Source organism: Lepidochelys olivacea (genome assembly GCF_965140295.1).
Source record: "Lepidochelys olivacea isolate rLepOli2 genome assembly, chromosome: 3".
NCBI lineage: Eukaryota > Metazoa > Chordata > Testudines > Cheloniidae > Lepidochelys > Lepidochelys olivacea.
In genome coordinates this window covers 91,203,724-91,217,771 of record NC_140413.1, presented here as the reverse complement: position 1 = coordinate 91,217,771, position 14,048 = coordinate 91,203,724, and the positions used below count along the sequence as shown (strand labels likewise).

Below are 14,048 nucleotides of genomic sequence, written 5' to 3'. Positions count from 1 at the left end.
CCATCTAAGAATAGCCTTTTTCCAATCAAGTATGTGAGATTTTTTGTATGTTAGAATGCAGGGCACTAGGCAGGCTTCTGCCCCAGTACATCACCACCCTTTGAACAATTCCTATTTCAGAATATGACTCTCAAGGCATATTCAATGTATGGTGCAAATTCTCAGGAAAAGAGAAAGACAAGGGCAACAGAGCACTAGGACATTAAATCTAAAAGGGCCAAGAACCTAGTGAGGGATGTGTTTTGTTGGCTCCCATGATGGGGAGAGGGAAAAAGGACAGGACGGACTGCATCCCATGAGATTTCCAGCTCACACAGGACTTCCGGAATAGGCTTGAGGTCTTGCAGGATTTGACTGATGACTTGGAGCCATCAGGCCTTGCAGGATTTGACATGAGATTTGGAGCCATGATAAGATATGTGCTTAGAGCCACTTCCTGTTTGCTGGTTTCCAGCAGTCGGCCCACCCTCAGTCCCTTATGTAGGGTGCTGCAGGCTGTGCTAGTTGCCATTTTGAGGCTGGGAAAGAATTTTTCCCCATACCACCGGATTGGTCGAGGCTGGTTGGGTTTCTTCACCTTCCTTCAGTGAAACCTCGGGGTTGGGTTTGGGGCAATCAGAGGGCTGGAAATTCTCCCCCTCCCAGAGGGCACAGTTTGGATCTACTTGACAGTCACTTAGTTGCTGCAACTTTTGTCAGGCACCCAGTGCAGGAACTCCCTGATTTAGGCTCCAGATCCCAAAAGGTAACATAGTGGGCATCCCTAGTGCATCATCTTATGAGATGGGGCATCATGACTAGCCCCCAGGGGGCAAGTTCTAACCAGGAGCTGGGATGCTATTCGGTGGGACCGCCCTGCCAACGTGCTTACTGGCGGTACTGGCTGGAGGTCGAGATCCCCTCCCACTTGAACCTCCAAAAGAGGGAGGGATACTAGTGGGTGAGTGGAGGAACCCAGAGTCCCTCCTAATGTGATCACACACACACACACAGAGTTAGTTCTGCATATTTAGAGATATCAGGCTGCATTCCAATAAACAAACATACTGAAGTACCCTTTTGAGGGGGGAAACATACTAATATTATAATACTAACAGCCACATATTTCTCTTATTGCAACACAAATCACTGGGAACTATATCTTACCCAAGGGTGTGATTTGCTTTCAGAATGATGGCTACATGTGAAATAATGGGAACAGGGAACAGTAGAGAATTTCTGATCAGATATGTTTTGCATTGGTCCATTTTTCCAGATCTAACTATTTTTTTTCAGTCATAACATCTGGGTAGTGGAAGACAGTAGCACAAGCCCAAGATATAAAACTAACATAGCCAAAGACTGTTTTTAAAAACGGTCAGTCTCAAACACTAAATCAGGAACTGCAGTTTCAATAGCAAGCATTCCCCAAACAACACACCCACGCAGATATACAACACACACTCTGTTATGGTCAGATGCAAGTTTCTTCCCTGAAGAACAAAATAATTTTTAAAAGGCTGCGAAAGAGCATGTGTTTGCTTTATCTATGATCCAAAATGTGCATTTTCTTTGACTGCATGGAAATTTTGAATATTTTTTCTAAAGGTGAAGCAAAAGCTATGTGAAAAGGCCCCAGATCCATTCTTTTTCACCTGCCCTTATTCTAGGGGATCTTTAATAGCTGTTTGAATGTTTTAAAAATAAAAATGCCAAAGAAAGCTCATTCTTTTGTTTTGAACAAAGAAGCTTAGTTCTTTAGGGGACTCCAAAGGGGATTATATTTGATCTCCAAGTTGCTTTCATTAAAGTAGAAATGCCATAAATTATTTGGATTGTTGTTTGTGTCTCTAATCAGTCAACTGAATGATGTTATTGCTTTGTGGCAGTGAAATTGCCTTGGTTTTATTATTTCTAAATACATAAATATATACATACATATCTAATTTATCATAAGAGTATGCATTTTAGAAGATTATTTTTCTGGGATTATAGTTTTTGTGGGTTGCAATGTAGTTGTAGGGGCACATAACATTTTCATGCTCTTATCTCGAGAGCCCATAGCCTTGGCATACAGTCCAGGTTCAAAGTTATTGAGCAGTATTGAGCCAAATTCTTCCTCAACTCTAAAACTAGGAATGAATTCAGTCCATTATATATTGAAGGAAGCAGGGTTTTTCTCAGACTGTACCCAGACAGCTGTATTCCTTAACAAGAAGTATCAAAACAGACCTTATGTACAGACTTATGTATTTATTTTGGCAATAAAATTAGTTCTTTTCTAGCCTATCAGAATTATCCTTTTTAATACAATTTCATTTTCTCTTTTTGTAATAAAGATCATGGTTTCTTCCGTAAGCATGAAATGCACCCATGTGCAGACAGACAGCACAAGTCCTACCACACCACTGTAAAGATACACCAAATGACATAGGATTCAGGGGCTGGTGGAAGGCCTAAACTACTCTCAACCCAATTTTTTATTTCAATTTGATAGTTTCTCTTTAACCTTAAAAAATGATTTTTAGGAACTTTCAAAACCACAGAAGTACCATTCACAAAGAAAGAGAGAGCCTTGAAACGGAAATATAAACCATTGCTAGATTCTGCAACAAGTATTCATTTGTGAAAGTACCAGGAGATGGAGGAGAGTAAAACAAGAAACATTATGTACCATATTGATCTAGTTTGATGAGAAAGTTTTATATAACATTGAAAATTTATTTGGAGTATCTTGCAATGTCGTTATATCTCAGGACAACTTTTTTGTTTACAGAACTTAACCAGGAGATTGTAAAAATAATAAATAACAAGATACTCTAGAGAGAGACAAGGTGGGTGAGGTAATATCTTTTATTGGATCAAAGTCTGTTGGTGGAAGGGACAAGCTTTTGAACTTCACACAGTTCTTCCTCAGGGACCTCAGAGCTCTGTGAAGCTTGAAAGCATATCCCTTCCACGACTAGAAGTCAGTCCAATAAAAGATATTATCTCACCCATCTTGTCTCACACTTTGTTATTTATTATTTTTACTATCTCCTGGTTAAGCTCTATAAAAACATTACTATATGCCTCAATTAAAAATGGAGATAAATAATAATAAGCTTCACAGGTCAGAACAGACCCAGAAGCAAGAGGAGGAAATATATTAAGTCTTAAAAGTAAATACGTTTTTAGTAATTTCCTTCTCAGATGAAACTGTAACATCATCGTCCAGTACCTACCAGAGTGGTTCTTGGGTGTCAATCTGGAGTGCAGAGTGTTTTGGTCTTACTATTGTACTTTATGTTGCCCTGAATGACTTTGTTTACTTGAATAAAATACCATTGGTTAAACATAAGAACATAATGTCAGAACATAAGAGCTGCTATACTGGGTCAGGCCACGGTTCATCTTGCTCCCAATAATTGCCCTCCATCTTTCAGCAACATTTATCTTTTTTTCAGCTCCTTTAAGGCTGTGGTGTTCCCCCTTTTCAGCCTGAGGCTGAAACATGTTTGAAAAAGATCAAAGATTTCCAATCAATACTTTCAAGGTGATTCTTTGCCCTGCTAGGCTCCCTTTACACCACTCAGATGGTACAAAGGGAGTGGTGACCCACAAGTCCCACGCAGCGATGAGCTGCCAAAAGCTGAAGAACCGCTTCCTTCAGTCGCTCTGGGTCTTCAGCGGCACTTCGGCGGCAGGTTCTTCAGTCGCTCCGGGTCTTCGGCGGCACCAAAGGACCTGCCACCGAAGTGCCACCGAAGACCCGGAGCGCCGCCGGGTGAGTAAAAATTAAAAAGGAATTCTCAGGGGAGCCTCCCCAGCCGAGAGCTCAGGCGGGCAGGACAGGATGGTGCCATGGGCCGAATGTGGCCTGCGGGCCGGAGTTTGCCCACCCCTTTAACAACCGGTTCTAAACCGGCTTCAAAATGTAACAACTGGTTTGCACGAACCAGTGCAAACCAGCTCCAGCTCACCACTGGTCCCATGCTGGAGGACTATATATACCTGGTGAAAGTTACAGCACCCAAGGCTAGGATTACCACATGTCCAGGTTCTTCCAGGAGCATCCATTTGTTGAGGTAGCTGTGCTGGGAAATCTATACAGGTGTCAGTACACACTGCCCAGCTGTTTAGTTCTATGGTCTCAGGATCCTCAGAACTGGCAACCCTACCCCAGACAGCTCTAAACTGCACCAGGGCCAGGCAGAGGATCAGGACATCACTACTGGTTGTTGATTCTCATAGTAGATACATAGATTCCAAGGCCAGAAAGTATCATTGTGATCATCTAGTGTGTCCTCCTGTACTACATAGGCAATAGAATTTCCCCAAAATAATTCCTAGAGTGTTTCTATCAGAAAAACATCCAATCTTCATTTAAAATTGTCAGTGATGGAGAAGCCACCACCACCCTTGGTAAATTGTTCCCATGTTTAATTACCCACACTGTAAAAAATGTGTGTCTTATTTCTAGCCTGAATTTGTCTAGCTTCAACTTCCAGACATTCAATCATGTTATACCTTTCTCTGCTAGATTGTAGAGCCCATTATCAAACATTTGTTCCCCATGCAGGTGTAAGCAGAGTCAGGATGAGCTCTACCCTGACATCTGGTGGTGTGTTGTGGAGGGTTGTGGAAAAGAACTTCAGGGGCTGATCTCATTTGCATAGGCACACCCATCCCACCTATATGGTCACTTTGGCTGCTGTGGGATCCCCAGTTTCTCTGTTATTGGAGCAGGAAGAATAAAGTGTCATTATCCTGATTATGTGAATGAAGGACGGTGGAACTGTACTTGGTTTTTTGTTATGATGGAGGGACTCACCATCAACTAAGTAGCACTTGCTAGGCAAGGGACATGGGTTCCAAAACTCAGTGAACATCACTGGGGATAGGCATTTGTAGCTTGTGGTATGGGTCCCTTCTGAGGGCCCTAAATACCAACTGCACCTTTTTCTCTCTCCACTGTATAATAATAGAGCTAATTTTGATTCCATTAGGAGCCTGGTTACAGATTGCAGAGCTGACTTTACTTTGGGCCAATGGTGCACCAGCACTGGGGCTCCCCTACTATGAGCTGAAATCACTGAGTACTGTGTTAAGTAGTAGGGAGCCTGAAGATATATTGATGAGTGGCTCACAGGATGGCTACCAGGGAGGAGTAGCTCCTAGGATGGCTGGTGGAGAGGAGTGGCTGGCAGTGAAGGCTGCAGCAGAAGCCCACGGAGAGGCGGGGCAGTCGGCCATTGGAACATGTAAGGTGCCCCTTTATTCTCCACCCCATTTCCACGGGGGGTGTTAAAACTCTGCAGATGAACTTTTGAACTCTGGACTCACCAAGGACAGAGACAGAGACTTTTGGGTTGCTGGACTTTGCGGTTGTTGGACTTTTGGGGACTTTTGGGTTGCTGGACTCAAGAACCAAAGGGAAAGGACATGGCCCAATTTGCTTGGGGTGGGTTTTTGCTCATGGTTTGTGTTATGAATCCTGTTGGTGGTGTTTCCCCAACATAATGCCACATTGTTTCTCTCTGTTATTAAAAGGCATTTGCTACACTCAGACTCTGTGTTTGTGAGAGGGGAAGTATCACCTCTTAGAGGGGCCCGGGGGGGAGGCTGGTATATACTTGTCCCAGGTAACTTGGTGAGGGCTCGAGCCAGTTTTGCATTGTGTTATTGGATCGGAACCCCTAGATACTGAACCCGGCCCTTGTTGCTGCCAACTCTGATAGGCAGAAGGGTTACACTGGTATTTATAGACTGTAATAAAGTCACCTCTTAACCGTCTCTTTTCCTTCTCTTAACCTTAAATAGATTAAGCTCCTTGAGTCTGTCGCTATAAGCCATGTTTTCCAATCTTTTAATCATTCCCGTGGCTCTCCTATGAACCCTCTCCTATTTTGCAACATCCTTCTTGAATGGTGGGCATCAGAAAGTTCCTCCTCCTCTCCTGTGCTTCCCTGGATGGCTGTAGGAGAGGGGAGCCATTGTTTACTAGGTGGTCCTCTAGGATCAGGCAGAGCCAGCTGAGTTCCAATCCTGGATCCCACAGCCCAGGAGAAAAGGAAGCACCGGAACAGCTAGAGCTACTCTCCTCCCTCCACTGCAATGCACCACATGGTCAGCAGGGGAGCTGCTAAGCAGTTGTAGCAGGAAAGGAACAGCAGCTGCTCAGATCTCTCTCAGCTCACATGAAAACCACTCTTCAGGCTGCAGGGCAAGCATGGAAGATAGTGGAGGATGGAATACCCCCCTTACAACCTCCTCATAACAATGGGCCCAGTTCAAACACTTCAGTTTAAAATTTGCAGGACATGAGTCAGGAACACATTTTCAGTTCAGGATCAAACACAATTTTCACCCTTAACACTACTGTCTTAAGAGCCACTCTCTCTGATACCACTGCTTTAACCATAACAGGGAGCTTGTTCAAAATATGGTAGATCATTTTCACCATTAATGGCAGCTCAGAATTTATGTTCAAAATAATTCCAGTAAACCTCTTTAATGGCGAGCATCCTCCAATTTTTAATTGTATACTTTGGTTTTCTGTTATTGCCCACCTTACACTAAGAAAGGCATTCTTAGTGATCGCTGAAATAGATTTTTAAAGCCATCCACTCCTGTTTTCAATACATCTCTTTCCTCTATAACCATTTGGAGATTTTCTTCCACGGTGTCCACATTGCCTTCTAATCTGGGAATTTACTGGGGGAATGTTTCAACTTCGCCTTTCAACCTTTCCTCCATATGCTTTCACAACTTGTAAAGCAATTTTAAGAGAAACCTGGGAAGACAATTCCAGATTCAGCAGGGGTCTGAATTACTCTCCCTCTCTCTCTCTCTCTTTCTCTCTGGGAGAGAGAGACTTCACAGCTGCTAAGGGTGCCCTTCCCCTGCTGGCAGTTTCCTCCCCAACCAGGCCAATTCCAGACTGAAAATAAGTTTTTGGCAAACTCAGCTGGTGCCAGCCTGTTATTTCGTTTGTTTTAAGAGACATCTCTAAGCAGGAAAGAGAAGTCCAGCCCAAGTAAGTTCAAATAAATAACATTTCACAAATCTCCCAAACAAATGGTAGATAAAAGTCACAGATAAAATACAATGGGCATCACTTTTCCAACAAAGGAAAATTATTGATGCAGAGCAATTAGTACTGGCTTCTGGTTTTGATATTTGTTTTCCCTTCTATATTTGCATTTAACCTTTCAAAGCACATGAAAGCACAAATGCTTTGTTAGGTTTCATGCAGAGATATTTGCATGAGTGCCACGACATTATACAGGCCTGAGCCCTTAGATTTTTCCTGTTTCAACAGTGACTAAAACTCAGGTAAAATTTCCATTGATACTTATTGCAGGAAGGAGCTCCAAGTTATTCTAACCCAGGGGTTCTCAAACTGGGGGTCGGGATCCCTTGGGGGTCACAAGGTTATTACATGGGGGTCGCAAGCTGTCAGCCTCCACACCAAACCCCGCTTTGCATCCAGCATTTATAATGGGGATATATAAAATATATAAAAAGTGTTTTTAATTAATAAGGGGGGTTGCACTCAGAGGCTTGCTATGTGAAAGGGGTCACCAGTACAAAAGTTTGAGAACTGCTGTTCTAACCTAAGAAAAGGCTATTTTTGACCTCCACAGAGATAACAACCCTTAATTTTTTTTTGTATGGACTGTGTTTTAAAATAATCTCTCAGAAGTGCTAGAGCTTGGGATATTATCATTTTATTTAGGTATAAATTAAAATAAATAAAATATCAATTTGGTCCTCGATAAATGCACTAATGGGCAAGATTCACATACAAAACCCACATGTGAGCAGAAGAACTACATGGGCTGGAAGAACCAATCTAGTACCTCATGGTCATGGGCAGGGCAGAGTCCACTTGGAAGATCCTTTTGTGGTCACTATTCCTGTCCCTAGGCTGGAATAGGGGCGCATGTGGCTTATGTATCTGACCCACTGGTCACTTGGGCTGGTCAGAAGACAACAATACAACTTTTTGAAAAACATCAAGATTTCAAAATCTGTTCACGTTACAGATTACAATGAAAAAGAGACCTTCTGAAATTTTCCATGGAAAAAAAAAAGAGATGCCTCTCACACCAAAATAGCAAATAGCATAGTGGTTACGTCACTCAGCAGGGATGTGGGAAACTTAGGTTCAAAACTTGCTCAGAGTTTATGTTCAAAGTAATTCCAGTAAACCCCACCTTCCAGGTGAGTGCCCTGACCACCAAGCTATTGGCTGGCCTGAAGGCTTGCCCTCAATCTCTCCTGCTGGAGCTGCCCCATTTTATATAAATAATTAAATATTCATTGGGTTAGAAAGAGAGACTGAATCTATATCGTGGTGGTACAGCACCTAGCCTGGAATATGGAAGACCCAGGTTCAAATCCCTGTTCCAAATTAGGTGAGTACCCTAGCTATTAGATTATTGGCTATTCTGGGGTGGGTGTGTTTCTCTCTCCTTCACACATATGCTAGCCTGGAGAAACTTTTATTTTTGGGGGGGCGAAAAAAGTTTTCCCTTGGTCTCACACACACCCCTCCACTGGTTTCCTCCCCTCACAAATTCCCATCTGCAGTGGCTTATGCAGAGTTACCAAAGAGCCCATCTCTATCAAGAAGGGGTGCAGAGTTCTGTGTGCCCACTGCCCATACAGCAGAATCATCATGGTTGAGCTGGATTGAAGCATCTGGAGAATGTTGCATTGAGTCTCCCAGTCTGTGCAGATAAGATTCTATTTGTTTCAACTATTCTTCAATCTTCTACATGCTTGAATAACTAAGTACAACTATTTTCTCCTTAAGAAATACTTTTAAGATCCTCCTAGAATTATCAGAGTTCATTAATGAAAAGTAACGGCAGGGTTCCCTGAGGAATCAGACAAATACCTTCAGAATTGATAACAATCATTGCTTCCAAATTTTTAAAAGCTTGGAAGAGTAAAGGCATTCTGTCTCCAAAAGCGGTATATTCAGAAGTGGGGACTGGGCTTTTTCTTAGCTGTTTACCCATGCTGCATTTGTGTGAAACTAATGTGGGTGTAATGTGAGATGTGAACATCCATACACACCTTCCCTCAGGTGTCAGCAGTGCTGCAGTTGCCCAGTAGGGCAAGTAAAACTGTGCATATGCAAAAGTGATAGCTTCACATGGCCTGCTAGAAAGGAGATGGTATGCTACGGAATTATTTATCTCCCATTCTTATGGGGAAATTTAACCACAGCCATTGTTTTTGATTAATTAAATATCACATGTGTTAGTATCCAAAGTGGAAGAAACAAATAATTTGCAAAGAAAGAACATAAAAAATTAAACAAATTGATTTAATGTTTCATTGGATTCATTCTTCTTTTGGTGCATCATCTAATGCATTCTTCTTATGGTCATAATATCTTAGCATGCACAATTCTGAGCCACATGCATAGGCAGATCTGCCCATTAGAATCTCACCAACAGTTCACTTCTGATGCCAGGGCACAAATCTTGACAATGCAAACTGGCTTAAGTAACCAGAAATCAGGCAACACTGGAACCAGGCTCATTTAAAATCACCTGAGGCATTAGACTTTGTTTGTTTGGGATATTATATGTACACATGCACACACAGTAAACCCACACACAAATAATGACTAGCCAGATCACCTCAGCTATGACAATTTTACAGCTCTGTTTCTATATCCTCCCACTTCAAGCTCATAGCTCCACTCAGCTAAACTGCCGGTAACTCCTTAGGGATTTCTCCATTAAAAATCAAAACTGCAGACCGTATAACATGGAGTCTACTGTTATTTCTTGTTGATTGCACACTGTGAATATAAGATTAACTAGCAAAATGTAAGCATTTGGAGGCTTATTCTATGGAGTTCTCCCCCTGATGGAGTCAGTAGGTATGTAAAAATTAGCTTCTTCCAGCTCCGAAAAGAGGGAGGGGGTGGAAAAAGGGAGTCCACAGTTACACAGTACACGGTGCAAAGTCCCCTTCCACCAGTCAGCAGAGGGGTCCTGTGTTGAGAGCGAACAGGGAGGAGGAGCAGTGGGGTTCTGAACCCTGTCCTTTCAGCCCTAAGCCCTGGCAGATAAGGTCACTTCCACCAGCTCCTCTCTCTTCTTAACACTTTCGTGCCTCTTTGGGGCACCCTTTGCCTCGATCCCTCCCTCCCTGGTGTTGCTGCAGGGCGGCTTCGGCTGGCGGTGAGCCCCAGACGTAGCATCTGCCCTCCTAAGCCCGGGTCAGCAGCAGCGGCACCATCCCCCGCCCGCACCAGGAGGGGGCTTCCAGGACAGGACGGGCCGTCCTGCTGTTTAAAAAGCCCTAGGGCGCACACACACCCGGCTTCCTCCCTCTGCAAGGGGCAACGCTTGCTGGGGAGCAAATGGTACCCGCTGCTCTGAGGGCTGGTGGGGGCCAGTGAGCTGGGCACCCCTGCCCCTCTCCTCGTCCCCACAAGCGGCTCCTCGCCGGGGATCCCAGCCCGCCGCTGCCCGGCCCCGAGCGGCGCTGCCTGCAGCGCGGAGCTCCCCGCGCGCCGCCCGGGGCCGGCCCCTCTCCTCACCTGTTCAGCACTTTGCGGAGCCGCTGGCGCACGCCCGGGGAGGCGGAGGCGGAGATGCTGCTCCTGCCGCTGCCGCCGGCGCCGCCCTCCGCCGGCAGGTTCTCGATGGTCGCGACAACATGGTTGGGCTGCGGCGGCTGCTCGGGGGAGATCATCGCGGCGGGGCTGGGCATCAGACGGCAGCAGCCGGGCGCATGCTGCGCCGCGCGGCCGGCCGGGCGACCCTGGCGCGCGGGCGGCGGCTCGCTCGCTTCTTCCCCGCGCAGCGCCAGCTCCAGAGCCGCGGCCACTGTGCCCCGCTCCCGCTCACTGCGCGGCCATGGAGCGAGGGGGCGGGCTGCTGCTGCCGCCCCCACCGCGCCTCGCCTCCTTCCCGGCAGCAAGGGCTGGTCACAGCCCCCGAAGTGGCCGCAGTTTGGAGCCGCCCCCCACCCCCCACCCCCCGCCGCCCTTTCCCTTCCCAGTGAGTGTCTGCTTCTCTCTGGATCAGAGGAAGCCGCTGCCGAGCTGGACTGAGCCGCTTTGTGTCCCCCTCGCGCTGCTCCTCTGGCTCCCTCACACCCACACACAGACCCCCAGAGAGCGTGCGGCGCCCAGGTGCAGCGCGCGGCTCCGCGCCGGGCTCAGCCCCTCGGCCGTGTGTGCGGTGCCTGCCTCCCTGCGCGCGGGGGGCTGGCTGGAAGCGAGTCAGAGGCAGGGAATGAACACAAGAGTGCAGCAGTGGGAGCCGAGACGGAGCCAGTGGGCAACAGCCCTCCCCTCCCCGCCCCAGCTCTTCACACCCACCAGGGGGAGCACATGCAGCACCGAGAGCCCCCCAGCCGCCTGCCCCCCTCCCGGAGTGGGTCTGCCTGCCGGGAGTTGTAGTTTCCACCCTCAGGGGTCTCCCCCACCCCCACGCCGCCTTCAGTACCAGCCACCCGCGGACAGCGGCAGGCGGCTGCCAAAAGTCCTAGGAAGTTTAAAGCCGCTGAGGTGGGACGCGGGCAGTCAGCACAACTAAGGCAGGCCGGAGACCCGCAATCCCAGCTGTCAACAAACGTTAGGCTGTCCTTCCGCCTCAGAACAAAAACAAGACGAACAGTTTTTTTACCAAAAAAGCAGCCACCCCCAAAGCAGCCAAGCACCCAAAGGCCAGGGCGCCCCCCAAAACAACCAACTGCCTGATGGACAGGGCACCCCCCAAAAAGCAGCCAACCACTCAGTAACCAGGGCACCCTGTGACATACTGGGATACAATCCAGACCAGTGGGGGTCTGTGTCACCCTTGCCTTGCAACCCCGGGATGCCTTGCATTGTCTTACTGTTGTAGCTCCCAACCTGGACCTCTCACATACAGCCCATGCAGGTCACTCCCAGATACGTTTGTGTAACTGCAGCCCCTGAATCACACCCTGGCTCTCACCAGCCTTGTTATATTGTAGGGTGCTGGTAACACACTCCCAGTCCCAGATTTCCCCCCATAAATGTATGTCTTGTACTGCCCAGCCCGCTGCTGGACAGTCCAAATATATTAAGTCTGTGTGCTTTTAAGGGAATAATATACACACAATTGCCACCCTAAATGGAGTTACCCAGAGACTTCAAATTGAACACACTGGATTAGATGAAAAAACAAAGCAAGCTGATTAACTACAAAGAGATAGGTTTTAAGTGAGTATAGGTAATGAGGCATAAAAGTAAGGAATGGTTACAAGAAAATAAAGATAAAAATGCTTTCTAGTGCCTAGCTTAACAAATTATATTAGATTCAAATAAAGTTTCTGACCAATGCTTTCATTTCACTTAGGCTCCCCTGTATCTCTTTCTTATAATTCTTATAATCAAACTCTTCAGGTCAGGACCCACCCCCCTCGCTCCCAGAGTCCAATGACTCTTTTTCGTTGTTTTCTCCAGCTGCAGAGAATGAGATGGGTAGGGAAAGAGAGGGGAGGTCTTGTGGTGTTTGCCTCCCTTTTTATAATTTCAGTCCCTCTTTGAAAAGCATTTCCAATTGAGAGCCAAGAGGCAGAGGGGTTGGTGGAGGAAGGACTCCTTATGCTATTTCTTTGCTAAGATGCAGATCTATCTATGTCCCGTCCCCGATTCTTGCCAAAGAATGGCCACTAGATAGGTGATGGCCCATCAGCTTTGTTGACACCTGGTTGGGGTGTCAGCTTGCCTTTTGAGAAACTGGTTTAGCCACTCCCCAGACTTATCTGGGAAACACACTATAGTCATGATTTCATCTTATGTTCATAACTTTACATATAATTTTGCTACATGCCTTTTACCAAGATATTACTGATCAGCAAGTTATGTGTTTTCAAATGATGCCTCACAAGGCATGCCCTGTACAAAAATTATTACAATAGTGTGCAATGTGTGAATACAGGCCCCAAATCTGCCCACTGCCCCGTGGCAAAGGTGCCCGCCCCAAAAAACCGTGCACTACTGGTGGCCAGGGCACCCCCTCCAAAACAGCCAACTGCCTGGTGGCCAGGATGCTCCCCAAAACAGGCAATTGCCCAGTGTCCATGATACCCACCAGAAAAACAGCCAACCACTGGTGGCTAGAGCACATCCCCCAAAACAGCCAAATGCCCGATGACTAGGGCATTCATTTGGGATATGGGAGAGTGCGTTGGTCTCTCTCTTCATTCCACCCTTGACCTGAGAAACCTTCCAGATGGAAATTTTGTCAGAACAGATATGTTTCTGCTAAAAGTTTTGGTTTAAAAAAATAAATCAGAATGTTCTGATAGTAACGCCAATCAGTTTTGTCAAAAATTTCCCAGTCGCTCTAACAAAAAATACCAACACCAGAGCTGACACAAAGGGCAACTCTAGACAAGGACTGATGAAAGGGGGCTCTTGGGAAGGGTAGGAAATTTCAGACACTGGATCAAATGTGAGATGGAGTGAACAAAAAAAAGGCTTCACCCACAAAATAATTAATTTTTGGTAATTTTGCTTGCCATCAGCATCTGCATAATAAATGCTAATAACAATGATACTTTACCTCAATAGAGAACTTTTTCAGAGGAAGAGCTCAATGTGCTTTAGAAAGAGCACTACACTAATATGCACAATATCCCAGAGAGTGTCATCCCTATTTTATGGGTAGGCAGATTGAGTCATAAAGAGGGCAAGACCCTCATTTTCAAAAGGGCTGTCTCATTTTAGGTGTCCACAATTAGACACCCTGATTTTCCAAGGTGCTGAGCAAAGTTTGAGAAACTCAGAACTAAAGAGAACTTTTAAAAATGTGTCACTAAATAGCTTTCCCAAAGAGAGAGTGTGACAGTCAGGAACAGCACACAGGAGTCCTGACTACCAGACCCCTTCCCTAAATTTGAGGGGTAAAATCTTGGCCCCACTGAAGTTAATAGGAACTTTGTCATTGCAGTGGGGCCAGGATTTTACCCTAGATGACATTATGTTAACACCTGGGGATTTAATCTATGTTAACTCATTTCATTTACGCTCCCCTGTATCTCTTTCTTATAATTTGACATGTAGTGGATGTGGGCCAAAA

General features: G+C 45.9%; 1 protein-coding gene across 1 annotated transcript in view; it reads right to left on the bottom strand.

Annotated features, from left to right (window-relative positions):
- SLC35F1 (solute carrier family 35 member F1) overlaps positions 1 to 10,926 on the bottom strand; it is a 387,569-nt gene extending 376,643 nt beyond the window's left edge. Inside the window, exon 1 of the mRNA XM_084623343.1 lies at positions 10,532 to 10,926. Within this exon, the coding sequence (XP_084479469.1) occupies positions 10,532 to 10,704 (173 nt within the window). The 5' untranslated portion in view covers positions 10,705 to 10,926. The remainder of the gene's footprint in view (positions 1 to 10,531) is intronic.
- Positions 10,927 to 14,048: the final 3,122 nt, after the last annotated feature.